Raw genomic sequence first — 27,993 nt, forward strand, 5'->3', positions numbered from 1 at the left:
TTCGTTTCCTGATCGCACAGTGACAACATGGGTGAAATGAGGGTGACTTCCACATGGTTTGTGCTTTCAAAAGTCCACAGATTAAGATACACCATGCCGCACTTTACATTATCATCCTTCAAGTGTGAGAAGTCAGTCAACATTTAGCAATCTATCATCAATCAACCTGTGTTAAAGTGATCAAAATGGCTTTCGAAAACATCTCCTGTGCAAACAAGTGTGGCAGAACAAAAGTGTACCATGTGTGCTATATGTTATAATCTCTTGTTATAGAGGCTGTGCTCCATAATCAAAAATCTGTACAACTTCTGCAAGGTTCAGATCTGTGCTTTAAAAACTATGACCGGTGCCTCTAGAACAGAGGTGCCCAAACTCGGTCCTGGAGGGCCGGTGTCCTGCAGAGTTTAGCTCCAACTTGCCTTAACACACCTGCTGGGAAGTTTCTAGTATGCGTAGTAAGAGCTTGATTAGCTGGTTCAGGTGTGTCTAATTGGGGTTGGAGCTAAACTCTGCAGGACACCGGCCCTCCAGGACCGAGTTTGGGCACCCCTGCTCTAGAAGGAGCCGGGGTCAAAATGTCTCTGAGTCCGAGTCGTTTTCAGTGGTCGTGCCCTCGCGGGAGGGGTCCCTTGGACTGCGGGGGCCTTGGGGGCTCTTGGCCTGGCGGGGCAGAGATTTCAGCAGGGCACCTGGCGAAGGAGCTCCAGAGCTGCAAGGGGAGCAGAAAGGCATCATGGTAGCCAGAATGAGAGCCAGGCAGTCAGCCACTTCCCTGCTGGGAGCACAAGCCAGAGCAGGGGTGAGACCTGCGGGGAAAGACAGCCAAAGAGCGAGAGAGACAGGAAAGGGGACAGGAAAGCAGAAAGAGGTGAAAGGAGGGATGGAGCAGTGGAACAAAAGGACAGTGGTGGGGAGGTGATGGACGAAAGCACCATTCCATTAGTGCCTCGCTAGATAGGCAGCCAAACACATGGTCAGTCAGGGGGCAAAAGGGGACATGCATGCCACTGTCAAAGCTTTGAAACACAGCTACTGCTTTGGCAAAAGCCTCTATGTCACTAACAAAAGAAGAAGAATACAGAGACACACATAGAGAGATCCACATACACTGACAATCTAAATCTGCAGGGATTTTAGTTTCAGGAAGACGCACCATTCTCATCGAGTACTTGAACGCTGGCCCCACGAGAGAGCAGCTCTTGCACTGTCTGCTTCATCCCACTGCGAGCAGCCAAATGGAGAGGTCTGGGGAAGTGAACGAGAAACAAGTGAGCATCAGTTGCTTCTTCAGTCATTTATAAGAGCATGGCACAAGCAACATCATGGGTTCGAATCCCAGGGAATGCATGAAGTAATAAAATGTATTCCTTAAATGCAATGCAAGGCAAGTTGCTTTGGATAAAAGCATCTGTCAAATGCATAAATGTAAATATAATATGCAATCTACTGTAATGTGAAGGGGAACTCACGTTTGCAGTGCAGCGTTGGTAGCAACGAGGGCAGAGTCTGGAAGTTTTCCGAGAATGAGCAATGCGCATTCCTCCATTCCCTGGACAGAGAGCAAGCAGAAAAAAAAAACAAGAAAATCATCTTTAGAAGACCTCAGTTAATAGATTAATAAAAACATTCAAAAATACTGTTTGCAATGTGGGTTTTTATATCTGGCACAATTTTATTGTTTGATAATTATATGAAATATTAAAACCCTATGATTACAGTCACACATAGGTGTCTGCATTACTTAAGTGGAAATTAAAAAATTTTTATGTTTTTGAAAAGGCCAAATTATTATAATATGCATCAATAAAATATGATTTTGGGGTGAGTATATATAACGAAAACCTTTGTTTCAGTGAACTATATAGTTTATCATTTCTTTGTAAAACAAAACTAATAGTAAAGGGTGCAATTTTGTCAGTGGCATTTTGACAAAATGACAAATTTTGATTATGACAAATTCTAAAAATGATTATGAAAGATCACTGCACTACTGATGAAACTATGAAAAAGTAGAGACTGATGACCACGGCATGCAATGGGCTATACTTACATTACTGCAGGCTAGATGGAGTGCTGTATTGCCCTTCTGGTCAGTCAGATTGAGGTTCACGTTGGCAACAGTAAGTAAAGCTTCTGTTTAAAACACGCCACACTTTGTATAAGTGCATTCTTTTGAGTCCATTTTCAAATGAACAGAGGCATAATGCAAATAAAAGGCATGAACATTTTTTGAATACATACCTACAACCTCGACCCTTCCTTTCTCCGCTGCCATAATCAGGGCACTGCGCCCTGATTGGTCAACCTCATCCACAGATGCATTATGGGCCAAGAGCAGCTGAATACAGTCTACGTGGCCAGCGAATGCAGCTGCATGGAGAGGTGTCCTGATAAACAGAGACAGCAGTTTTTAATAGATTTTTTCACTGATAGCTATGAAAGCAATGCTAATGATGAACATAAAAAAAAAAGATTAGGCACATTTCAATTGCCATTTAAAAATTTATACTGGTCTATTTCTCAGGACTATCTTAACTTTTCCTAGCCGGATTAGTAATGACATTTAACTGTGTGTATGAAGATGTATGAAGTCGGCTCTCAAGTTCTCAAACGTGTATATAAATATAGATTTTATTTGAAAAATAATTTTGGAACCACTGTAGGTACAAATCTATTTTATTCTAATCTGTTTTGTCTTTCTTGACATATTCCAAACTAACCTGCCCTTGGAGTCTTTGCAAGTTACAATCTTTGATCCCATGGCTTCTAATAAAAGGTTGGCACAGGTCTCATGGTCATTGACCCTGCAGGACAGAGGATTCAAAGTTGAAACAGAGAAAAAAAAAGTGCAAAAGAAGACAGGGATGAAGAAAACGATCTCACAGCAGACATACACAGCACAGTGCAGCGGGGTGAAGGGGTTCCCATCAAAGTGACGAAAATCTCTTTGTTCGAGTAGGACCTCCACACAACCCTCATGACCTAGAACACATACACACACAATGCTAGTCCACTATACTTCACAAAAGCTACATTCCGTTTACTGATAAATAAAAGATTCTTTTTAAACTCATAATGGAGACTGTTAAAACCAACCATAGTAACAGGCCCAGTGTAAGGGTGTGTATCCCTGGTTGTCTCGGAATGGGGGTATCGGGGGTTCAGAACACACAATATTGAGCAATTCGCTCAACCAGGATGCGTGACCCCTCGCCGCAGCCAGGTGGATAGCTGTCCGACCCTTGGAGTCCCCCAGCAGCACGGATGCCTCCAGCTCCAACAGGGACTGAACACATTCCTCCTGTCCACACAAGAGCTGAGAGAGAGAGAAAGAGAGAGAGTTTTAAAAAAAATGTCCTTGTACATCTTGCACTTGAATATGTTTGGCAAGATCAGGAAACTCACCCCCAGGTGCAGAGCAGTCAGACCTTGATGATCAGCTAAGTCCACACTGGCTTCACGTTCCAATAGAAGAGACACAGCATCCACATGACCCCCCATTACTGCCAGCATTAGAGGGGTCCTGCAGACACAAACACACATAGAACGAATACCCATTAACCCGTTAATCACGTGCAAGAATCTGCTCAATTGTGTATAGATAGAATTTCAATCAGCCGTTATTAAATCAATCAATAAGCTTCCCACATGTCCATGGGTACATTTTTCTCATAGCTTGGGCAAAATTAATATTAAATAAATTAGGGAGTTGATTCATTTTATTATTAGTATTCGTATGAAGTGTGTTTATGTTTGATTTTGGCACACTAATTGAGATCCTCAATATTTATTTATTGTAGAAAAATAGTTATATGCATTTTTAAATTCATTAGTTGCCTAGTAATTAAAAAACAATTAACTAAATGTAGTCAGCAACTTTTTATGGGTAACAATTGGGTAACTTCATTTTTTTTTTTTTTTTTTGGAAGTTTTGTTTGACTGTATTTAATTATTTCAGCTTGCCAAGCTACAATACCCGTAAGTTGAGAAGTAATAATACATGACACACTCATTCCACTCCAAAATCTTTGTGGCATTATAATGAAAGATTTTTAGAGTTATTAAATGAACTACTCACTGTCCCTGAGAGTCCGCTGTATCTACCAGATCTGCATTATCAGAGTCTTCCAGCAGGAGGCGCACACATGATGTATGACCATTCATTACTGGATGCAAACAAGAGTGTATTAAATACTGCATAAAAATGTACAACTGTGTAATTTCCACCACACACAGATGTAATACCTGCAAGATGGATAGGTGTACGTCCTCTGAGAGTATCTTTGCTTCTCGGCGAGGCCCCATGGTTCAGAAGTGTGAGAGCACAGTCAGTGTGGCCCCTGAGGGCAGCAAGAGCTAATGGAGTGCGGCCCACCTCATCCCCCTGATCCACCTCGCAGTGACCCTCCAAGAGCACCTCTAGAGCCTGTGCTTGACCGTGGTATGCCTGGAAACAAACATATACCTATATAAAGGTGTAAGACCAACTGTCTGAAAATGTCTTTCACATATTTCAGTGAGGTTAGGGCCTGTCTGTAGTAATTAAACCTTGTAGTATTAAAAACATGCAAGCTGTGTTTTCTTATGCAAAAGTTGGCTTCAGGATGCTAAGGTGTTCTCAGTGGTAGCCAGGGTATTGATATAGTGTTATGATTTGTTTTTAGCATGTTGTTATGTGGCTGTTAGGATGTGGTTGTAAAGGTGTAAATTTGGACTCACGGCCAGATGCAATGGGCTTCTGGTTTGGCTGTTCTCCATCTCATCTTGTTGGTTCTCATCTCTGTCCAAAAGCTGAAATCAGATTTAATCTGAATTACAGCTGTTCTCATTAAACACAAAAAAAAAAAAAAAGAAGCTATTCTGAATTAAGCTGGAACAAATTCATTCTTGCACGATAAACATATGCAGTGCACCAGCAGGTGACATACAATAGGTTCAACAGACAGCCAGCACATCATTTTACGATATGACTGGACTACCACAAACTGGACTAAATTCATTTGCATGTTAAATTACACATTTAAATCTACAGTAGAGACAGTAGAGTACAGATGGAGGAAGTGCCTTGAGGCACTCACTGGACATTTTTGTGTCCTCACCAGTTTCAGACAGTGTCTGTGGCCATACGCTGCAGCATAATGAATGGCACTGTAGCCTTGTTTATCTTTGAGTGATGGGGCGGCACCATGCTGCAACAGGAACTCGAGACACCTGCACACACAAATATAAATATATATTCAAATACACACACACACACACACACACACACAATAAAAAATTTAACTATAAAAAGTACAAAAAAGATCATGTAAAATTATGTATGTACACTACTGTAGAAGTGGAGAGAGGGAAAATACATTTAGTTTGTCCCAGACATGAAATGATGAGGTTACAGACGCACACAAACACAAAGCACCCAATGTTTTGGCATCAGAGCAGCACACATGTAAACAGCACGAGTGACGGTGAGACAAGGAGGGGGGACACAGAATTGAGGCTGAGCAGACGTGGGCCGTTCTGCTCTTCAACTCCAGAGAACTCACAGAGCTGCCTCCTTCTCCCTCTCAGCTTGAACTCCGTCACTCTCTGGTTCCAGGACCACACGCCGCCTGCAGAAAAATCACACACACCTCACAAATCTTATACACAGATGCTTCTTACTCAACAATAACTCTTAACACATTTTTTTTAAGTTGTAAACAAAATTGTATTACCATTAAATTCATATTTTGGAATTAATATTTGTTTTATTATTAACTATTCATATTTTGTAATTAATAATAATACATGAGAGTAAATATTTATATAATTCAAAATGTAAAAATAATTTTATATGTTACATGCAATAAGTCTGTGGTATCGTGGTATAAATTAAATTAATTATGGTTACCGTCTCATTACTCATTCACAAAATTCTTTGTGCCGGTTAATTCTGGCAACTAATCTAATTAAACTAAGCAAAAAGGTGTTTCCGTATGCCATATCAAGTCGACGTCAAACACTTTTGTCTTTGCACATTAACTACCCCAATGATAGGAGACTTAAAAATAGCCTGTGGTTGCCATGGTAACACAGATATTTGCGTTAGTGTAGCTGCTAGCAGTCTCTGGAGATGGGGACTGACACCGCACTCGATTTCACCTGCTGTAGGACTACATCTGCCTGTGTCTAAATCACTTAATCGGGTTAGACATGCATTTACAATGGTCAATTACATGTTGTTCACAACTAGCTCCATTTCTGCACTGTAAACTATTCATGTGGGGATATTTTGACCACCAGTCAAGGCGTTTTTCACTCCACCATCCCACCGCTAAAACTACGATTAGGTTGAAGGATGGTTTAGACTTTTGAGCTGCAGATTTTTCCAATGAAACCCCTCGTAATATCTTGCTGCAATATAAGTCTATTAGTGTAAATGATGAGATGTTTATTTTTGCAAACTGAAGGACAAATCCACTTTTTAATTGAATCTTTAAACTTTATAAAGAATGGAGGAGAAAATCACAGATGTTGCCGTTTGTGTAAATGTTGTGTACCTCCTGTCCAGGTCAGAAGCAGCAGCGTAGTGCACAGCAGAGCGCCCCCACTGGTCAGTGGCATTAATGCAGGTTCCGCAGGACACCAAAGTCTCCAGGCACTGAAAGTGTTGACTAGCTGCCGCATAGTGGAGAGGGGTCCTGTCAACACCCACAACAAAAGAGAGGGGGGGGGGGAAGTATTTGACAAAAAATTAAGAAAGTTTCAGTTTCAGAGTACAAACAAATTCTACAAACAAAACAGCTGAGAAAATGTAAAATACAAAATCTGAAAATGCAAAGAAATCTGAATATATGTGGTTGAAATTTTACTATTCGCCAAAAGGATGACAAAGTTTTCCATTAAGCTAGCATTTTAAAAAGCTTAACAATTAAAATATTATTTGACTTAATGCTTAACAAATCTTTAAAAAACATGGTAACATGTTGATAAAATTGGAAAGAAAATTTGTGATTTTAGAAAAATTTACTCACTGTTCCTGAATGCACTGAATAGCACAGATATATTTAGTACTGAATGTTTATTAGCACAACTCCAGCTGAGGAGAGCATAGACATGCAAAATGAATAAAAAAGTATCCTGATGTAAATGTCTTGCTTTTACCAAGAACTCACCTTCCATGTTTGTCCCTGCGGTTATGATCGGCTCCACTGCTGAGCAATAGCTTCACACATTCCACATTACTGACAGAGAGAGAGATAAAAAAATAAAATAAATAACCTTGCCATGAGCACGAGTATGAGGACAGATAACAGGTCCAACAATACCTGTATTTGTCTAAACAATGGACGATAAGGTAGTCATTCGTTTTTGTATTGTATTCATACATAATTGGGTATTGTATTTGGGTATATATAACTTCATGACTTCTACATTTTGTATCACAATCCACATGATACAACTGCAGTTGTAAAAAGTCCCATGTATCGAAACCCTTTGGTCATTTTTGAGCGAGATGCTAACGGTCTAATTAGATTCAATGATCTATGCTAAGCTACAGCTAAAAGTGCTACCGCCAGACCCGGTTCAAAAATAGTGGAGTGTTCCTTTAACTGAAGCTTATATAAATATATATATTCGCAACATGAAAATTAGATACCGGCATATCCCTAATATATATATATATATATATATATATAAAGTAAGCTTAGCCAACACCAGCACAACTCTATCTGATCAGACACATATTTTTTTTCCACAGTCCAACAGGCAAAATCCAGATCTGCAAGACAGACAGACAGACTCACCCGCCCGCAGCTGCGACGTGCAGACATGTCCTTCCCAGGTTGTCTGGTGTATCGATTTGGAAGCCTGCAGACAGGACCGAGTGATTACTGAGAGGGAACATTATGCTATACCTCCGTCCTGTAGAGGAATGGAAGTATGGGGAGGAAGGATGCCGTGCATGGAGGAGAAAAGTGTCCCCACACCCAGACGCAGACAGCCACAGTGTCAGATCGCAGGAGGGGAAAGAATGACACGGGGGGGAAAAGGAGTCCAAAAAAGAGACAGTGTGAAAGAAAGAGAGACAGAGAGAAAGGATGTTAGTTCAGGAAAAACAAAGACAGTGCACTGAGGATAGACAAGACAAACACACATCACTCACAGAGGTGAGAACACAAATGTGTGCAACCAAGCAGAACAATTAAAAAGTACAGATATAGCATCTACAATCTAAAACAACAAACCAACAATCAAGAGTCAGAGTTAAGAATGCACACAGATATAATGACATGCCAGACCTAAGCAAAGAGAAAAAAAATTCATGCCCATCAATTCAGAGACAAAAGATCTTTAACTCAAAGTCAACATAATAAACCTAATTACAAAAGGTTGCGAAGCATTCCTTTAACATAAATTGCTATTTATGAAATAGTCATTTATGAAGAGGAAGAGTCACATCAACTTGAGAGGTATCTCATGGTTCAATACTTCGTCCCTTCCTCATCTCAAAATAGACAACACTTTTTGTATTTAGCCAAAAACGGTTTCCACCAGGTTTTCAATGTTATATAAAGGTAGTGCAACTGTAGCTTGATTTGGTGGTGTAGTCGGTACCTGAGGAGAGAAGCTTCCGGCAGCAGTCAGCATGAGCATTCAGAGCGGCCAGATGCAAAGGAAACATGCCATGTACCCCTCTTCTGCAGAGAAGGAAAGAGCATATCAGAAACAACAAGTAATGATGTTTTACCAAGATTTTTTTATAAAGATCCAAAGACAGAGTCAAACCTGGTGCAGTCAGCTCCACTCGTGATTAGAGTGTTTATTAAAAGTTCATGGCCGTATCGAGCAGCAACATGCAGTGGAGTGTTTCCATCCTTATCGACACAGTCAATCTCTCCACCTGTATCAGAAACACACACTTGTACTCTCAATGTACATGATGCAAATCAGTCACGGGGGAAAAGTAAGCTTTTAGCAGGCTACCGTTTTGGATGAGTGTCTGAGAGCGTGTGAATCGTCCATGAACTGCTGTCAGATGAAGAGGGCTTTTCCCATCACGACTCTGAGGAAACATCAGGAAATGTTTACTAGCGCACAGCACACAGGATTTGGACTGTCTGTCCATATTTGGTCCTAGATAGACATACCTGGACGTTGACATCAGCTCCGCTGTTGACCAGGAATTCCAGACACAGGGCACCATGAGTGGACGCAGCAGCAAAGTGGAGTGGTGTGAAGCCCTTGTTATTCGGCTGACTGACATTAGCACCGTAGTCGATCAGCTCACTGACCACTGCATCTTGTCCATTAAAACAGGCCACATGCAGCGCTGTGTTCCCAAAGGCATTGGCTTCATCTATCTATAAGTAAAGCATGCAATATAATAGTCAGCTCAAACTAGATGTTTTTCCCATGTCCCCATGCATCCTTCCCTATATGTATCTATTTGCATCCTGGGTACCTCCACGGCCAGGCTGAGCAGGTGTTTCACCACAGCGATCTGACCGCTGGAAGCAGCTGCGTGTAGAGGCATGTATCCCCTCTTGTCCTTGCAGCTGATCTCGGCCCCTTGACTCACTAGTAAACACACTACATCTAAGTGACCTGCAGGAGTATAGAGAGAAGCTCATGAACACATCAATACAGATATAGCAGATTAAATGAATAATTCACCTAAAAATGTTTAGAAATTCTGTTATTAGTTACTTTCCCTCATTTCGTTTCCAACCCATGTGACTCACTTCTGTAGAACACAATAGGAGATGTTTTCCAGAATATTGACTCTTGTCCATAAAACAAAATTAGAAAGTGTCCATTGTCTGTCAAGCTCCAAACAGAACAAAAGAACACCATAAAAGCTCCATAAAACTATTCCATATGACTTAACATAAGTCTCAGCATAGGTTTTCTGAAGCCATTTAATGGTTTTGAGTGAGGAAAAAAAACAATATGAATGTTTGTAAGTGCAAATGTCTTTAGAAGACTTAGAATATTGCACATAATTAGTATGTACAGGAATACAACACTGCCAAATAATGGTATGTAATTATTTTTGTAAAAATTGTGATTTTGTTAATATGATAATTAAAAATATATATATATTTTGTTGAGTGTATTTTTTGCTAGTTTAGTTCACAGAAGTGATGGAAATTGTAAAGGGGTGATATTTGCCCCCCAAATTGATATCCAGGAGAATTTTTACCTTTATAGTGGCAGTTTTTTTTCAAACCTTATTAAATGCATGCATCATCTTTCATGTAAAATTCTTACATTTAATCAATAAATTCAATTAGAATAATAAGATACTATGGGCTGTTACCAATCAAATGAAACCAGTATTAACAAAATCCAGTTTTGAACTACATATATGACTACAAGCTGCTTCTGAAGTAGCATTTAAATATCAGTGAATCATTCATTAAAAATTTTTTTTCAAAACGGCTGATTCATTCAGAAACTAAGCATATGACTGTCTTTATGAATGGGTTATGCACTCAAACGATTCAGTAACAAAACGCTAAATATCTCTCTCAGTCTCAGGGTGTGCTTTTGCAAAGTGAGTGCCATACTTGATAATGTCAGCTTGAACATCATTACAACAATTACGGTAGACTATACATATCGTACACCCCTATTAGTATTGGACAACTGGAGTGGTGATGTATGTCCTTTTTTTGAGCTTGCCAGTCCCCAGTAACTAATTTTTTGCATTGAAATGGAAGGCAGCAGTGTGAACAACTCCTTTTGCGTTCCACTGTAAAAGACAGAGCATACACGTCACAGTTAAAGTTTCATTTCCTCACCCATATATGCTGCCCAGTGCAGAGCACGGCAGTCTTTCTTGTCAAAGGCATTGATGTTGGCACCCTTGGCCAGGAGAAGGCTAACCATCTGAAAAGAGAAAGAGGAAATTAAATAACAGTGATAAGAAAGAGATGGAGAAATGGAGGAGAAAATGCACGTGTCAGTCTCAATAGGCAGTAAAGCATGAGTCATTAATGCGTCAGTAATTATGTGCTGCATGTTTGTGTCACAGTTTATATAATGACTTTCTAAACAATTCTGCATTGCTGAGAGCACAAGAACATTCTAGTTATGTTGACAATGCTATGCAAGAAAATTAAGTCTGTTTCAACGGGCATGTGAGTTTGTATCTAAAAGCCGTCACTGTCTCAGTCTTTGTACGTGCAACACTTATTGCACTAGACTGCAGTGAAATAAAGCATGATCGGAGCCCTGCACATGACATGCGGGCAAAAATATATTTATTGTGGCCACAACTTAATAATTTGCTCCAACGAATTAAGAAGCTCATTTTAGTTCAACTGTGGCCACGATTTACTACTCATCCCCCGTTTTATTTAAATAATGAATGCAAATGAAGAATTTGTTCCCACAAATAATTAATTCGTTCAAAACGAGGGAATGAATTGGTACATCGTGGCCAGGATTTACTCAAATGGAGGAGCAAATTAGTAAAACATGGCAACAATTTATTGAAACGAGAAAATGAATTTTTAATTTGTGGATACAAAATATATATATATATATATATATATATATACACACTTTTTCCCGCATGTCATGTTTGGGGCTCCATAGTATTGCTATGAACTAAGCAAAAATTTTTGGTTTCAACTTGCAGTACCTCCGTGTGCCCATTAAGGGCGGCGTGATGCAGGGCGGTGCGTCCCCCGCGATCTGAAACGTTGACGCTGCTCAGGAGCGGGATGATCACCTCAGCACAGCGCAGGGCCTTGTTGGCGGCAGCAACATGCAGCGGAGTCTGCCAGTTCTTATCCCGTGCATTAACATCAGCAGAATGCCGGATCAATACACGAACCGCCTCCTAGATGTGTGCAAAACATAACAACAACTATGACACTATATCGTGTACTTCAGGCCAGCTGCAATACAATTGACCAGTCAGCATCCAGTATTGGAAAAATCCTATTATAATCACACAGGAGCTGCTGCATATGATTAGCATTGTTATAAAGGCATCCTGCTGCGTGACAACATTACACAACATTCTAACATGAGTGTGTGTTTAACAACTAAGCCCACCTCGCTACGTGATGCCACTGCCCTGTGGAGTGGAGTCAACCACATGCTGTCTTTGGCATTGACCCGTGCCCCTAAAATAAAGAAGTACAAGAAACATCAAACAATAAAAACCTCAACAAACTAAGGGCTCTATATGCTGTATTTGTAAAGGGGTAGTTCATTCAAAAATGACAATTCTGTCATCATTTACTCCAAACCATCCTTTATGTTACACGACAAAGAAAACACAGGGGTTTGGAATGAAATGTAATAAACGATGACAGAATATTTACAGTAACTGTACTATACTGTTTACTAAACTATACCTTTAAAAGACTTTAACGTCATTTATTTTATATGAGATGCTGTAAATGTACGATGGAAGGGAGGTGGGAAAGGAATGGAGGGAGAGAGAAAAAGAGCAGCTGTACCTGACACAATGAGGAGCTCTATGATCTCAGCATCTCCGAGGAAGGCTGCTGCATGAAGGGGAGCTCGCTTCTCAGCGTCCTGAGAGAGAATGAAAAAAGACAGCTGGAGAGTCAGACACATGGACAGAGAAAATGGAAAGATTCTGTTAAAAATCAAATCAAAATCAAGTCTTCTACTCCATGTCTATTAGCTTTAAACCCATCTATATGCTAGTGCACTCTTAAAAGTCGACAAGCAGAGTTGATACACATTCGGAATGTAATTTATTCCTGTGATGGCAAAGCTGTATTTTTAGAAGCCATTACTCTTCAGTGTCTTCAGGGTTACATAATCCTTCAAAAATCATTCTAATATGCTGATTTGGTGCTCAAGAAACATTTCTTTTCATATGCAATGGCATGATACATTATTTTCAAAGAATACTTTGATGAAAGCTTAAAAGACTGATGATGAAGTTTAAAAGAATAGCATTTATTTGAAATAGAAATCTTTTAACATTATAAGTGTCTGTACTGTAACTTTTGATCAATTTAATGCATCCTTGATCAATAAAAGGATTCATTTTACTCAAAAAAATTCTTACAGACGCTTAACTTTTCAATAGTAGCGTATCTTGGACTTCGAGATGTATAAAAGTTTTTAACCAAAAAAGGACAGCATATTCCTTTAATACCATCTACAACAACCTAACAAGAGCAACTGACAAATCATATTTTGCCAGCTGTGGCATAAACAAAAGGCTAATGGCTAATTAAAAAAAGAAAATGGATGAGCCCTTCGATATGTCTTACCCCAACTTCCTGTTTTCAATAGGAAATAGGCTACATCAACACTAGAAAGACAATTGTGTCTGTCAAACCATTTAATGTGGTCTTTACAGTACATTCCATTATTTTCAAACTCCAAAACCTTCAAAAAAAAAATTTTGAAAAAAAAAAAATTTTTTTGCAGAGAATTGGTCATAGACATGGTCACTTCTGAATGCAATATGATGATTGCCTATCATTGCAAGCAATCCACAACAAAGGAGCATTGACTGGCTCTTTACAATCACTGATGGAGATGTCAGTGTGTACTAATATGCTCACAAACTTGCGGTGGTGACATCTCAACGTGTCCATAGTCTGAACCTGTTTGCACATGCAGCCTGAAATCTTGGCTTTGACCAGTGGCTCTTTATAAAACATTTGGACAGCGAGCTAATTCTTGCTGGAGCCATTAGGGCGGACACAGAGAGACAAGTAGAATAAATAAATATTCTGGAAGAAGAATGGCCCTGTTTTGTGTCCTGTTGCCTTTACTGAGACAAATGTATATAAATCTCTGGCTGTTGTCCATGGGATTCCTCGACTATTGTGCTGCAAGAAACAGAGAGATGAGATATAGTCATGTGAGAAGAAGAATAAAAGAAACTGATCCATACCAGTGCATTGACATCTTCTGATTTACATATGAGGACACGAATCTCATCGGGGTCTCCATTAAAGATGGCTTGGACAAGGGGTGGCTGTGAAAAACAAGAGATTATTTAAACATGGTTTTTAGGAATAAAAGCATGAAGTATCACTGTTGCTATTGCTGTTACTTTAAGGTGTGGACACATTTAATGTTGTTCAGCGAATTTTCATGGACAAAAGTGACTTCTGTGTGAGTTCTTTGTGAGACACTACAAACAACGGACCTTTCTTTCTCTAATGTTACAGCACCTTTAATGTAACAGATTTAAACAAATCCCAAATGCTAGCAACCCTCCAGAACGCCCTAGGAACCACCTATTAACACCCAGCAACTGCAGGGGAACATACTAAAAACCACTCAGAAAGCCGTTGCAACCATACAACAATGTCCTGGCAACCACCACAGCATTGTGGCGGCAAATTATGTAAAGGCAAGCACCACGTTTCCATCAGAAAGTAAACAGAGCTACAAGAACCTAGATTATCCTAGTTCTTGAATCAGTTTCTCAGCACAAATCGCTAACACAACCAGACAACTAGGCTGCAAAACCACACAGCCTTCACCATTTCCATGAAATCGAGACCCAAAGAGCCCCAAGGAAGCTTTGCACCACACACTGTAGTGTGGTCATTAAAGTCATGTTTCCGCTATGTAATTATCATCTTCTATCCTTGTTTATGGAGCAACTAAAGACTAAACTGATGCCAAATATATTTATAAACTGTATTTTGCCAGCTATTTTCCTAAATTCAAGTGCCAAGCTTGATATATTCATATGGCAGCACATTGAAAATCATGATAATCTGACACATGCGTGGGATTAGAGAATCATAACACCGAGGTGGTTTGAGCCAAACTTGGCTGCATCTAAACTTCCAGTGTCTTTCTCTGCAATAACCCCCACATCTCACTTCCTGTTGCTCTTTTTCACCTTCTCAGAAGCGACACAGAGGAAGCGTGGAAAGCATTTTCACTTCCGCTATACAGCAGAACACATGCAGTCAGGGCAACATGCAAATGAACACACTTCAGGGCTCAACACGAAGGATGCCGATTGTAAAGACAGGGATGGGCTTTTAACATCTTACCGGTATATCAGCCCATATGAATTTAGATCTGTAATGGAATTACATTTTGGGATTTTTTTTTTAAAGAAAAGTTCATGTTTAATGAAAAAATATGAATACATTTTTCTGACACTTCAAAATATGTTTCTAAGAATTGCTTCTTTCACTACGACTTTCTCTTTAATATGCACAAATACAAAAACTCTCTGTGTAGAGACCACAGGAGATGTGTTGTTGAGATCTGCTCTATTTTCAGCTGCAGAAACAGGCCATCACACACCCACTCACTTCAAACTCATTTCATCATCCGTAAAAAACCATCTCTGCTGTGCCAACTCGCCACAAGCCATCAGTCATTTTTAAATTTGGCTGCACATTTACTGCATGCCAACCATTTGTTTCAATTCACTTGTTTCCTTTTATTCATCTCAAGACATTTGAGAAGAAACATTTAAGCCCAAGGTGAAACATCTGCTGAGCTATGAAAGAGAACATTCTAGGCAATTATAATTTCTTAAGGGATATTACATTTTTTCCAATAGTTAGTTCACCAGTGAACCCCCAGGTTTCCTTCTCTTGAATAAATAAATAAATTTGAGAAAACCAAATGTTTAAATTTGCAAGGCAAAAAAATAAATAAATCACATGCACAAGATCAGTAATGTAAACTTTATAACAGAAGTGGCCTTAAAAACTCTCATACTGGCACCGGGCCACCCTTATTGAGCTCTTTTATGAGAGCATTGATTGAATCTATGAGGATACAATGTTGAATTCTCTTAACTATGAGATGTTGCCTCTTTCTAGATCGCATGCACAACCACACAGCTCTTCTCTCGCTGGAAAGAGAACACAACAGCTGGTGACAACAGTGCTGTCTGTGTTATGGCACCGCAAAGCTTGGGAACGAGATTGCTGAGCGCTGGCACAAGCAGGGATCTGGATGCAGCTCATCACAAATGAGGACATTCCCCGACCTCCCAGCGCCGCTCCATGCCAAAGTCAAACTCTCAAACACTAAAGTCATTGTTGACATTCATTAGGCTACACGACCTCCTCCCCCCAACTCCCCGTCCCCTATGGCCAATAGAAGTGAGCTGGACTTCTTCTTAGCCAATGAGGGCTGGGGTTTCTTCACTTTTGACAACTGGAGCACTGCAGGCTCTTCAAAACAAAGCAGACTGACTCCTTAAGAGTCATGGGTCTAAAATGAGGAACTGCTGATGTCGCACAATAAATTAACTGCAAAACTGAAATCTAGTTCCTTGAGACAGCATTTTAATCCTGATGTTTAAAGTCAGCATGAAATGCAAATTTGTACATGCATGCATTGTCCAGGTTTTATTTTTTTTATGTTTTTTGACCTTGTAAAATGCATTCAAAATATCATAACGTGATCTTCCGTTGAAACACCATACTTCTCTCTGCTGACGTACGATGGACTTCTCCAAACATTTAGTCCAACTAAATGTTTAGTCCAACTTACAACTGACTACAAATTCACATTCAGATCTGCCTCCATCCAAACAACAACCGATGGATAGAACCAAAACGTTTTTTTTTTCTTTTTGAAAATCTGTTTCACTCAGATGTCCATAACAATATTGAAGAAAAGATCTGATGCTATTTCATACATCACAACTTTAGATAGACCATATATTCTGCAAATCGTCAGATTCAGGGGTTATGTTGAGTTTGGTGAAGATGTATGTCTTCAACAACACAGTAAGCTCTAAAACACTCTTCTAGACAAAATCTAAACTGAAAGAATCTAAACTTTGTTTTCTGAAGGGTAAAAATATAAAAAGTGTAAAAAACAAAAATTGTCACAAAGTGCATAACAGAAGTATCTAAAGACTTATGGACTTATGTGTAAGGCGTAAACACACTATCCTCTATTTCCTCCCTCTCGGGTGCTCTGAACTTGTGTCATGTAACCCTCCGAGACTACAAAAAAGCATGAGAGGGGAATGCTGAGGTTCAACAACTTCCTGTTCCTTTCCTCTTTGGGGCAAAGTATGGAAATCAAACTGTACACAAGACCAGAATGACGGTAAACATTACTGACGCTCAGAACACTTAGTGTCACATATTAACTTCTACTAAATAACTGTCCTGGGTTAATGCAAGTGACACTTTCTGGGGCAGGTGTTAAATACCACACCAAAAATAATTTCAACTTGTGTCTTAGTCTGTAAAACAAACAAAACATGAGTTTACAAGAATGCACTTTTAATGGAAGTCTAAGGGGCTTGTGAGAGACCCCACTGATAAATATAAAAAGGCAGCTGTATAATTTTATGTATAAAAATACATTTACACTGTGAATTTAAAATATACAATTTAATATTAAAACAGCTAAATAAATGATTTCCTTTCCAAAATTAAATAATTGCCCTTTATATCATCATTATACTAAAACAAATTGTTAACATACTTTCTGTTAAATATTTACTTTTTATTAAGTTGACAGCATACCTGAGATTATGAGAATTATGAGAAAAACTAAATATATAAAATTACTGCAATTAATGACATTGTTGAACAGTCTTTAGAAATTTTACTCAATTCAGTAAATGTAAAAAAAAAAAGACTAAATGAAATTAAACATGCTTGATTAATATCTCAAGTGCATTTGTATACACACATTTTGTATGAACAAATTAATTTATGTGATCTATCAAAGATACGAGCTGCAGACTTCTGCTTTTAAGCCCTCTGGAATCTCTTGCCATTTTTGCAAATGCATTACTGTGCACACAATTTTTGTTTGCTATTACAAATTTAGGGATGAGTTGGCATTTTCTGTGGCAATCAACAACATGAAGTTGTCGATAGCTGAACTTGTTTGAATACGAAACATTGCTTCAACCATGTAGTGTGCAAAGATTTAGTAGACTTTTTACTCTCTCTAGTCTCACAGCTCAAAAATCTTTTCGACCCTGACATGAAGTCCATGGGGCCCCTGATAGACATCGAGTTACTTGTTGCAAAGACAACTTCCTAGAACATATGCAATAGCGTCTAGATATGAGCATCACATGACTGTTAGGGAAATATAGGTCTACTCTACTGAAAAAATGCTCTCACTTTGTGCCCACCAAATGAGACATGAAAAACGAATAATTAGAGGAGTTAACTAGTATCAAAAGATGTAACATGTCATTTCAAATTTGTGAAGTATAGTAGTAACATTCAATATATCACCAATGAAAATCAGATTACAGTGAATTCAGTCTTTTACTAACTAGAAATACTACATTGCAAACACAAAAGCTTAGTTTGAAACTAAATTATTGCTATTGTCACAACAAAAGTTTCAAATAAGTGAACAACAGTGATGTCAACAGTGAAAAGGAACTTGACTATCTAAGCTTTAACTGGGTGGAGCTCAATCATGTGTTGGTGTGCAACTTATACTAGTTAGTTAAAACAGAAATCTGACTAGGTGTGCTGATAATGATATCATGAATTTGGGATGTTTTCTTCTCAAAACTTGTAATGGTGTGCAGATTAGATTTAGGAGCCGTATCAACATCATCAGCATCATGACACACTACAGCAGACAGCAGGAAGCTTGTTCTCTCTAGATGAAAGCAGATAATGTTTCTTACACAAATTATGCAATAAATGAGAGCAACACTCACTTTGTTACTTCACCACTATTTTATCTCACTTAAACTCAAATATGAAAGATATTCTTACACTGGTGTTGGTAAAACACAAATTATTAATCATACACTAAAAATAATATTTAACTTGTAAAGTGGAGCACTTACTTATAAGTAATTTCCAAAGTAGTATCAGATTCACGACTTGCACAAATTGCTCAAGTATCTGTTAATTGACTTTAAGGAAGACGAGAAACTTCCAACATGAACTATGGTATCGTTTGAGCAAAATGCGTGCCAGCAGAAACAGACATGAGCACATTAAACACACTCATATGTGCTGTCATGCATTTTTAATATGCAATGCATTTGCTGCACATACATCATGCAGTTTCAGCTGCAAGCATATATGGAGAATCACATTATGTATTTTGTGCATTCATTGGAAAAAAGAAAACAATGTGCAAATCCCTCAGTTTGATCCAAGCAGCATGCCAATCCTCCAAATAAACGGATCATTTTGCAATCAAAAATATATTGTGCCTTCAAAAAACCTTGTGCAATTACCTGGTCGACTAGTTTAATAACAGCCATATCATGTGAAACTGCACATCCAAACTCCTGAAAAAACCTGGAGGTGAAGATTCATAAAATCCAGAAGTGGCTGTGCGCTTTTTTCACGGAAGGGTGATGCTTCACAACGATGTGGCATCAAAAGCTTGCTTCCTGCTTTGCTGTGGATCGCACCCTCCAGGGGCCCGGGGTGATGTAACGGCCGTGGCCAGCTCTGCAGGCGCTATCTTCGGTCAGCAGGAGCAGCTTTAGCCGCTGCCTCACCACCAGCGCTCCGGCGCTCCGGGAAAGAGGAAAAGGGGAGGGAGGAAAGGATGCGAAGGCTGCTGTAAACAATCCGCATTTACAGGCAATGGCATCCACAGTGATATCGATTTCAGATATTATATCCCTCTAGCTTATGTTCTGCGTAATGCATTAATTCCTTATGAGAAAATACAGGAAGTCAGAATTTTTTGTATGCTTCCCCCCTAGCTAATTTCGTGATCCTACTATGGCGAAGGCTATAGTTTATGAATATTAATACGGCACCCAACTTTTAACAGATTGGCTAAAAGGCAGACGCTGTCAGAGTGGGCGCTGTTGGGATGACCAATGAACGATTCCCACTGCGGACTACTGAATTAATTACTGTTTCATGAATATAAATTAGGATGTGTGACTGGATGCTTCGAGGAGATTAGGATGGAACGTCATCGCAACCTAATTAATATTCATAAACTATAGCGTCACCATAGTAGAATTTCTAGTTTCGTTTCCTCCTCTGTATCTGATGCACAGAATCGTCAGTTCTTCCGAAAAGCCATCATCATCGCCTACCTCACTGATGCCCTCGCTAGTCTGACGCACGAATGAATCATTCTAATGAATCAATCTGTTCTGTTTAATGATTCGGTCACAACGTATACGTGAATCATTTTGTGAACAGAACTGTTCGAACAAACCGATTCGCTAAAATGAACCAGTTCTTAACGCTAGTCCTCTCTGGTTACTCGCAGAATACCGATATGTCGTCTTTTGGAGTACATATACATTTACAATAAAATTCAAATAATGCATTCATTATTATAATGTCGACAGTTATTCTGTTTGTAGCTTGTTCAAAAGTAAAGAGAGAATATATAATTTATACTGAATATTGCCCAGCAATGAGCTAACATCATGCTTGATGAATTCTATAATTAATGACAAATGCAGTTAAGTAAGATTCGATTCATTTTAAATTCAATTTACTGTCAATGATAAAAAACGGATAAAAACAAGAGTAAAGTTCAGGAATTGCAGAGTTTTCAACTGTCTTTATTTTTATTTTTTTATTTGTTCAAATTTCTTGCTGAATCCTATGGTTTACACATAGGTTGAAGATTGCCACTATAATGCGATTAGCTTTTACAGCTTTCAATTTTGTTTATTTGCTGCTATTCTACATTTGTATTTGTCAGCTGTACATTCTTAAAGAAATGGAAAACAGGAACTTGCCCACAATGTACCTGGAAGCAAATGTCGGTGTTTGTTTGTCCTTTGCTGGATGACATCACCTAACAGACTGTCTGTGTGTGTGTGTGTGTGTGTGTGTGTCTGATTGATACAGAGGCTATATTTAAACAGGCATGAGAGAGTTTGGGCTGACGGGTCAAAAGGAGACCACGGGAAGTAGCTGTTGCATGTGTACCGTTTACACAGGAGGATATACTATAAAGAAAGTACACATTTTAATATTTAATGAAAACTGAGAGGTTCAAGTCACTTCAAACACATTCCAGGACTTAGTATAAAGGCTTTAGCTCTTTATCCAAATAATTATTTTATTCAAACTTTACAGCCAAGGACCACTGACAAAGGAAATGGTAAAGAGAACATTTTCAGTCAAGATCAGCCCAAGCATACAGTGCAGTCCACAATAAAGCACCCCACTGTTCACAATTTCATGGAAAACAGCAGATGTTATCAGAAAGGGTGGATGTAAAAATGAGGTTTAAAATTCTCTAAAGTACGGCCTCACATTGCTTCAGACTGAGAAACTCCAGGACCCTCATGTTTGTGCAAAACCACAAATGACAATCTTTCCTTTACATCTGCTGTGTTGTCGGATCAGAATGTGGGAAATAAGCATACAAAATCCCATACAATGAATGCATTTAACCCAAGATCCATCCTTCCACAAGGAAATAAAATACAGAGAGAGACAAAGCTTTAACAGTACATTTAGGTTTAACATGCCTAAGCATTTAACTACAGGTAAAAGCTAGAAATATTCACTGATCAAAGGTCTTAGTTCACACTGCAGCCCAATCTGATTTGATTTTCAAATTCAAATGTTAGGACTGACTTTCCACAATCAACTTGGCAAATTATGAAACTTGATCAGTTTGTTCCGACAACATCTGAGAGTAAATTACTACCGAACGTGTAGATTGTAGCGTCTGGACCAATCAAACACACAATTTTTAATTTGATTTAACAAATCAGTTATTCATTAGATTAACAAATCGTCACAGTCCCCTCACCCAATAAACTGGATGCCAGGATGTCTGCAACGACACCAGGCCCCCCCTGGTTACCATGGCAACCCTGACACCAGATACATTTACGACCTAATGAAATGTAAGTAGGGAAAATCACTGCCTTTTTCATAAGGAAGAGACACAGTCTGCAGGCTCTGTGTAGAGTTGTACAGTAAGAAAGTTATTTCCCTTAACCAGGAAATGAACGTTCTTAGAATTGACAGACAGTTGACCCTGAGAGGTCAAGTAAATATCTACAGCGGATCTAAATATTTATAATTAATTATAACTAGTTATGATTAATTATTCATATTTCCCCATGAGCTGATTCGCTACAAGATAGAATAAAATCAAGACTTCTTTTGGTTGTGCTAAACAAAAATGACAAAGGAGATCATTGACCTTTAATACACAAAACGTTTATTCAGCCAAACTAAGCAACATTATAATAAGAACAGATGTGTGACTGAGCAAGAGAGCGAGCTTGACAGACCAGAACACAAGTCTCAAGTTAAAGATTTACTGAAGATAAATCACATTCCTCAGAAACTCTGCTACGATCTTTATGGTCACTGTGGATGGTGCCACTCCATAAAAACAGAAAAGTCTAATCCAAAGACCTAAAAGCGTCACATTTGACATTCTGTTTTTGGACATTTTTCTGTTCTTTAATAAGAAATGAATTTTAGACCACAGAATTTGTGGCACTTCTTGTAATCTACCAGAGAACATAAAAAAGACCTATAAATCATGAATTAGACACAGATACAGGAGAAGAGAGAGTGCACATGTAAGGGAAGTTCTATTCACAGGAAGTAATCCAGCTCAAAGCGAACGTATGAGTTCTTCTCATCATTGAAGATAAGAGGATAATGTGCGATCAGTGCATCCTGGGAGCCGATGTAGATGGAGTTGTAGATCTTCCAGTACACATCACGCACTTTGCGTGCAGGATGGAACAAACCCTATTGAGGTAGAATAAACAGTTTGCCATTAGATAAGTCTTTACAAAGTCAATGAGAAAAATCACAAAAAAGTGTGCTGATTCCATGTCTGAAGTGAAATGTACCTGCAAGCAATACTGCAGCATGCGACAGGGCCCAATTGCCACCCGCAGACCCTCGAGGGCCCCCATGACAGCTTGGATGACATGAGGAGACGTTTCAAACACATTTGGCCAAACATAGTTGAGCAAATGATTGAGAGAATCTTCACAGCCAAAGCCATAAACTCCCAGAGACATATGCTGCACCACTGCACTGGCTGTCTGCCTGTGTACAAGATCCCTGCGATGGAAATACCGAAAGTTATAGAGGCTTACTGAAAACAATCTGTATGTTTTAAGTGCAACTCTCTTGTGAAAAGGAGTAATTCTTTTCCCAGCTTACCTGTCCATCAGAGCATCCTCCAACAACGGTGTGACGGCATAGATATAATCTTTGCCCATTTCACCAATGTACTCAAACAGGAAGGACAGAGACTTTAGGACACCGTTCTGAACATTAAGCTCAGGAACACGGTACTCGTTCATCAACGCAGGAAGCACAGTGAAAGGCGAACAAGTCTCAGCCACGATAGCGATGGCTACCGTTGTGCACACACGGTTCTGACGCTCCTGCACCTTCAGATTGTTGAGCAGCGTGGCCAGCACATCGTGAGGACTAGAGAATGAAGAACAGAATGTAAAAATCAACATGTTCAAACCTCTAATGACAGATTCTGCATTACTGAGATGGATTTTGTGTTTTACCCAATGGCCTTGGCAATGTAGCCGAAAGTATTGACAGTAGCTCTGCGGATGGCCTTCTTGTGGGCTTTCAACAACTCCAACAATTCAAAACAGATGCGCATCCATTCCCTGGCAGACACATACTCTGCACCCCTGCAAAGGACACGATGATGTGTTTAGGAGGCATTATCAAAATATTTCAAATGTTAAGAGCTCACATTCTGCAGGGAACTGTAGGACTGACCTGTCAGCGATTCTGCCCACTAGATCAATGCAGTTCTCTTGCACCTTCTCATGTCTGTTCTTCAAGATGGGAGTCAAACGTGGAAGCAAGTCTTTGATTGGTGGTGTCATCTTGTGCATACCTGCCAATGGGACATTTACACACTTATTCATACTCAAAAGAAAGCAAAGCAGGAGAAATCACTAAAATTTATGCAATGAACTGAAATTATTTGTTCACCGAATCCAAAACAATAACAGAAAAAAATTTTTTAGCTGAAAACTAAAAGCAAAATAAAGTTTCTGTAATTAAGTTCGGGTCATTTTTGGTCATGGGGAAACGAGTCGGAGACAGGATCACCTGCTGCAGCGTATCCACGTTTTGTATTAGAAATAGACTTAAACAGTCAAAAAATGTCAATCAGAAAAACACCAAGCATCACTTTTTCAGTAAAAGACTTCGCTCCTCAAAATTATTTTTTGCTGTTCTGGCAGAGCATTTTTGGTTATAGAAATTAATGCATCACTACAAACAAACGTAGGGAAAAAATGTGCGCCAAAGTTTAATACTTAGGGTTAAGGGCTTAGATGCTGGCAAACACCAGTAATGAAGCACTTTGACCAACACTCACCAATAACATTGACAATAGCTTTAAGGGCTCCAAGAATGCTACCCAGCACTTCTGGGTATTCTTCTCCCAGATACTCATACAACACCACACCCAAATGGCCCATGAGCTTTTCCTACATGGAAATGTCAGAGCAAGATATTAGTATACAGTATTGTTTAACCAATCCATAAACGTCCAGTCCAGAAATGTGCATATGGCACCCCTCACCTCTTGGCATGTCTTCATGACCACCGCTGTACGAGAAATCAGGTCAGCAGCCTGTTGACGGACTTTGGCGGATTTGTTGTTCAGACGCCACAGCACTGTCCCGCAGATCTGAGGCAAGTACGGTTTAACTCTCTTACCCAGTGCATTTACCACCGTACCGAAGCCATTTAGCATCACAGAGTCCTGAAGATACAGGCGAGATTAAGATGCAAGATGATGACAAAGCAGGATTTCTTAGATGCAGCGAAGTCTGTAACTCACCTCAGTAGTCTGTTCCTGGAAGGCGTACAGGATACCGTCAATAAGCTGCTCCTCCAGTTTGTGATCAATGTCAGCTGCACCAAGGTTGCCCATGATTTTCTCAATGGTCTCCATGACCATTTTTCTGTACTGTTCAGCTTCGTCCTTCAAGTCATCCACGATACGGGAAATAATCTCAGCTGCCCCCACCTTATTAGCCAGCTCCACTGTAGTGTCCACTAACTGTTAAGCAAGTAAAAAGACAATTGAGGTTAAATGTGTGTTGTTAATGGTTAACGTTATTTCTAATCACGTGACGATCTCACATACCTGTCTGTAGTTGCGTCTATCCAATGCCATTCGGTGCTGCCAGAAATGTTTAAAGAAGGGGGGCAAAATCTCTGTTTTAATGTAATTGGCTTCCACACCATCTGTGCCACAGCACTGCTTCACCACCTGAAATGTGCAAGAAAAAAAGTTTAGCCTAAAATGTTTTAGAAAGATTACATTTTTAATGCTTCTGAATAGTTTTTTCCTAACCCACCTTGAGGACAATCTTCTTCATCTCCTCGTCAGGAGACTGGAACTCTCGAATAAGGATAAGCATCACTTCTCTGGTGTAATAGTTGGCATATTCAGCATCCATAAGCGGAATCAAGTATCCAATGGCTTTCAAAAAGGCAGCAAGACCCTGAGACGACACAAAAAAAAAATTAGTTACTAAGAATCTGTCAATCTTTGGGTTGCAGCCCAAAAAGTAAGTTTGAAAGCAAATAGTACAAATAAAATGTCAATTTTTAATTGACCAAACACATGCTCACCTTGCCTCTGTGTTGCCTGATACCTTTCCAAAGAGGTTTCAGCACAGAATCAAAAGACTCAATACCGTATGGTGTAGCAGCTTCAGCCAGGGCAGCGATAGCCAGAGCACTGATGGTTCGCACTTTCTGCTGCTCATCCACGAGACCTGAGGGAAAAAAAACAACAGCTTGAGACTGGCCCATATAGCAATGTAAAAGACCTTTGGTACACCCACATACAGAAAGATCAAGACCAAAATGCCATACTAACCATGCTCTATAATCTCCACCAAGCTGCGTAGATGGGGCAGGATAGCACAGCCCATGAGAATAGCGATCTGCTGTACGATCTTGATACCCGTGTGACGAGCCTGCCAGGATTTCTTGCTCTTGCAAACAGCCTTGAGGAAAGGCAGTAGAGATGGAATGCCCAGGGCAGACGCCACAACGGCGAAAGCACGAGCTGTCGTGTTTCTCACATACTCGTCCATGTTATCAATGTCAGGCCTCATGGTGGAGATCATAGTGGCCAGACCAGCAGCCTGTGAATGAATAAATGCAGATTCCATTAAGGCTTTTAAAATTTCTAAATTAATTAGACAACGGTTGGGATGCTGTTATCGACCAAAGATGATATTTACTATTTAGTCAACCATCTTACCTTTGCCAAGTTGGAGATGATCTCTCTACCCTCTACTCTAGCATAGTAATCTTCATCAATCAGCAAGGGCTCAATCACCACAAGAATCTGCAAGAACAAACAGGAATGTTAGAAAAGACACATGAAAGGTAATACATTTCTCCACCCAAGTATTAAAATAAATGCTTACATGTAACGCAGACTTACCTTGTGGACGTATGGTCGAACCAAGTCATCAAGTTTGTACAGGATACGATCAATGACTTTCACCAAGAGATGACGTTCCTGGTCCTCCAGTGTAGGAGACATCAACAGTGGCAGGATCTGGTTAAAGAGGGGTCCTGCACCAAACTCTCTGGCTTTATCTGTAATTTGACGAAGAGCAGCCTGAAAGGAGAGAGCTAGTTAGAGATAATCTTTTTAAGATTATGTGTTACAGTCCATCAAGTTTGAGAGAGGATACTAACCTTTCTCATGGGAGGCGTTCCATTCTTGATCTTTAGGAGCAGCTTCATGATCTTGCGCTCCTTCTGTTCTTCTGGACTGAGGGTGGACTCATCAACTTCAATCTGCAAACAGAGATTGGATAATCGGTCAAAAATATATATTTTTATGATTTATATAATAATAATAAAAAAGCACATCCTTATTAGCACATTTTTAAAATAATACTACTAATGCTGTTATTACTAATAATATTTAGTAGTGTTTGTAAAGCATCACTATTATCTCACGTACTTTCTTAATTCCATACAAATTTCCTGCACCATTTGTCGCAAGTCCATGAATGCAGCATCAAATCATGAGGCTTATTGAGAACAACACTGCTATGACTTTGATAAGTGATTGTGCGTACGATCTTTGCCAAGCAGGCAAAAAAATTGGGTGTACAATCCCATAGACTTAACATTGGACAAAACTTTGTGACATATCTCTGCATCAGATTGTCGCAGAGACTGATGGGGATGGGCTCAATTTCACTAATAAGCAGCCAATAAAAGGTGATATTTCAACTTCCTAGCCATGCCCTAGCAACCAGTTACAGCACCCTAGGAACCACCCCATAGACTTCCACTGAAAAAGAATGAGAAAGATATCTCTGAATCAAAAAATTGTAGAGACATGGGGATAGGCTCTTTGGACTCAAACTGCCAAGCATTCTTTAAATATGACCCTGGCAATCTGGCCATGCCCAATCTAACCATTTAGAGTACCCTAGTAACCATATAATAAATTGAACCAGTGATATCTCTGAACCAGAACAACAGAGACATAAGGGTGGACTAATTTGACTCAGACTAGCTAGTAGTCTTTATCACCATGGAAGCTGTCTAACCAAGTCATAGCAACCATTGAGAACACATCTAGCACCCTTATATTATAAAGCTATAAAATCACAGCTACAGAACACCATAGTGACATCTGGGTTGTCACTTTTGACTATGTCAGTAGGCTTTAGGTATAAACAACTATTATGATTTTTGTCATAATCGTGCAGCCCTACAAACAGGCCACATCTTTGGATCAGAACAACATAGGCTGCATTTACACTGGCACAAAAAAAATACTTTTTTTTGCTCATATCTGACACCGATCGGAATTTGTTGCACACGTGTAAACACAACAATCCGCACGAGATCCGATTTATTTGCATTCGATCTGAGCCACTTCCAAATGTGGTTTTAAATCAGATACATATCCAATATCTGGACATCCAACCTACATCTAAACCAAGCGGCAACCTCCCGCTCTCTCTCGTGATGCCAACAAGGAAGTGACTTAAACTGTAATTCATCAACTGGCCGCTAGAGGTTGGCTGCAACAGGGAGTCAATCCCATAGACTCCCC

The 27,993-nt window shown here is 39.5% G+C and overlaps 2 protein-coding genes and 1 long non-coding RNA gene across 6 annotated transcripts in view; 1 reads left to right on the forward strand and 2 right to left on the reverse strand.

The window, feature by feature from the left end:
- Nucleotides 1-503: 503 nt before the first annotated feature.
- On the reverse strand, nucleotides 504-19,606 carry LOC107719801 (serine/threonine-protein phosphatase 6 regulatory ankyrin repeat subunit B-like). 3 transcript variants are annotated; one of them, XM_016527326.1, is made up of 28 exons: nucleotides 19,166-19,606; nucleotides 13,886-13,969; nucleotides 12,462-12,540; nucleotides 12,052-12,122; nucleotides 11,633-11,833; nucleotides 10,788-10,875; nucleotides 9,446-9,588; nucleotides 9,132-9,344; nucleotides 8,968-9,046; nucleotides 8,770-8,884; nucleotides 8,599-8,681; nucleotides 7,788-7,851; nucleotides 7,155-7,223; nucleotides 6,540-6,680; nucleotides 5,544-5,609; nucleotides 5,100-5,211; nucleotides 4,720-4,791; nucleotides 4,246-4,447; nucleotides 4,079-4,166; nucleotides 3,406-3,523; nucleotides 3,097-3,316; nucleotides 2,895-2,982; nucleotides 2,721-2,804; nucleotides 2,242-2,387; nucleotides 2,051-2,133; nucleotides 1,470-1,549; nucleotides 1,154-1,245; nucleotides 504-806 (listed from the first exon to the last, which is right to left on the reverse strand). In XM_016527326.1, exons 1-28 carry the CDS (start codon nucleotides 19,190-19,192, stop codon nucleotides 571-573), a joined length of 3,144 nt encoding a protein of 1,047 aa, XP_016382812.1. In that variant the 5' UTR covers nucleotides 19,193-19,606; the 3' UTR covers nucleotides 504-570. The 3 variants fall into 3 exon arrangements, with proteins under 3 accessions (XP_016382812.1, XP_016382811.1, XP_016382814.1); XM_016527325.1 differs by having other exon boundaries at nucleotides 7,788-7,905; XM_016527328.1 differs by having other exon boundaries at nucleotides 610-709; nucleotides 7,788-7,905.
- Nucleotides 7,346-22,166, forward strand: LOC107719802 (uncharacterized). The gene is made up of 3 exons (XR_001637549.1): nucleotides 7,346-7,357; nucleotides 21,123-21,127; nucleotides 22,104-22,166. It is a non-coding gene; the product is annotated as an uncharacterized LOC107719802 (long non-coding RNA).
- Nucleotides 22,073-27,993, reverse strand: part of LOC107719800 (splicing factor 3B subunit 1-like) — a 24,799-nt gene continuing 18,878 nt past the window's right edge. For both annotated transcript variants that reach the window (XM_016527323.1, XM_016527324.1), the window contains 15 exons: nucleotides 26,613-26,714; nucleotides 26,353-26,532; nucleotides 26,167-26,253; nucleotides 25,777-26,047; nucleotides 25,527-25,672; nucleotides 25,250-25,396; nucleotides 25,036-25,161; nucleotides 24,727-24,948; nucleotides 24,466-24,648; nucleotides 24,259-24,370; nucleotides 23,649-23,769; nucleotides 23,426-23,557; nucleotides 23,064-23,336; nucleotides 22,745-22,961; nucleotides 22,073-22,640 (listed from right to left, as the gene is read on the reverse strand). In XM_016527323.1, coding sequence (XP_016382809.1) covers nucleotides 22,482-22,640; nucleotides 22,745-22,961; nucleotides 23,064-23,336; nucleotides 23,426-23,557; nucleotides 23,649-23,769; nucleotides 24,259-24,370; nucleotides 24,466-24,648; nucleotides 24,727-24,948; nucleotides 25,036-25,161; nucleotides 25,250-25,396; nucleotides 25,527-25,672; nucleotides 25,777-26,047; nucleotides 26,167-26,253; nucleotides 26,353-26,532; nucleotides 26,613-26,714 — 2,478 coding nt within the window. In that variant the 3' untranslated portion in view covers nucleotides 22,073-22,481. The remainder of the gene's footprint in view (nucleotides 22,641-22,744; nucleotides 22,962-23,063; nucleotides 23,337-23,425; nucleotides 23,558-23,648; nucleotides 23,770-24,258; nucleotides 24,371-24,465; nucleotides 24,649-24,726; nucleotides 24,949-25,035; nucleotides 25,162-25,249; nucleotides 25,397-25,526; nucleotides 25,673-25,776; nucleotides 26,048-26,166; nucleotides 26,254-26,352; nucleotides 26,533-26,612; nucleotides 26,715-27,993) is intronic.

The sequence above is a fragment of the Sinocyclocheilus rhinocerous genome, unplaced genomic scaffold, assembly GCF_001515625.1.
Source record: "Sinocyclocheilus rhinocerous isolate Xijiao unplaced genomic scaffold, SAMN03320098_v1.1 scaffold421, whole genome shotgun sequence".
NCBI lineage: Eukaryota > Metazoa > Chordata > Actinopteri > Cypriniformes > Cyprinidae > Sinocyclocheilus > Sinocyclocheilus rhinocerous.

Bases quoted from the DNA above. Each gene is read 5' to 3' on its own strand.
- LOC107719801 (XM_016527325.1), bottom strand. From the start codon at position 19,192: ATGGCTGTTATTAAACTAGTCGACCAG. The intron at 5,610-6,539 runs GTACACAACATT...ATTTTTCTGCAG, and splicing joins GCTTCTGACCTGGACAGGAG to GCGGCGTGTGGTCCTGGAAC. The intron at 807-1,153 runs GTGCGTCTTCCT...CTTTCCCCGCAG, and splicing joins TCAAGTACTCGATGAGAATG to GTCTCACCCCTGCTCTGGCT.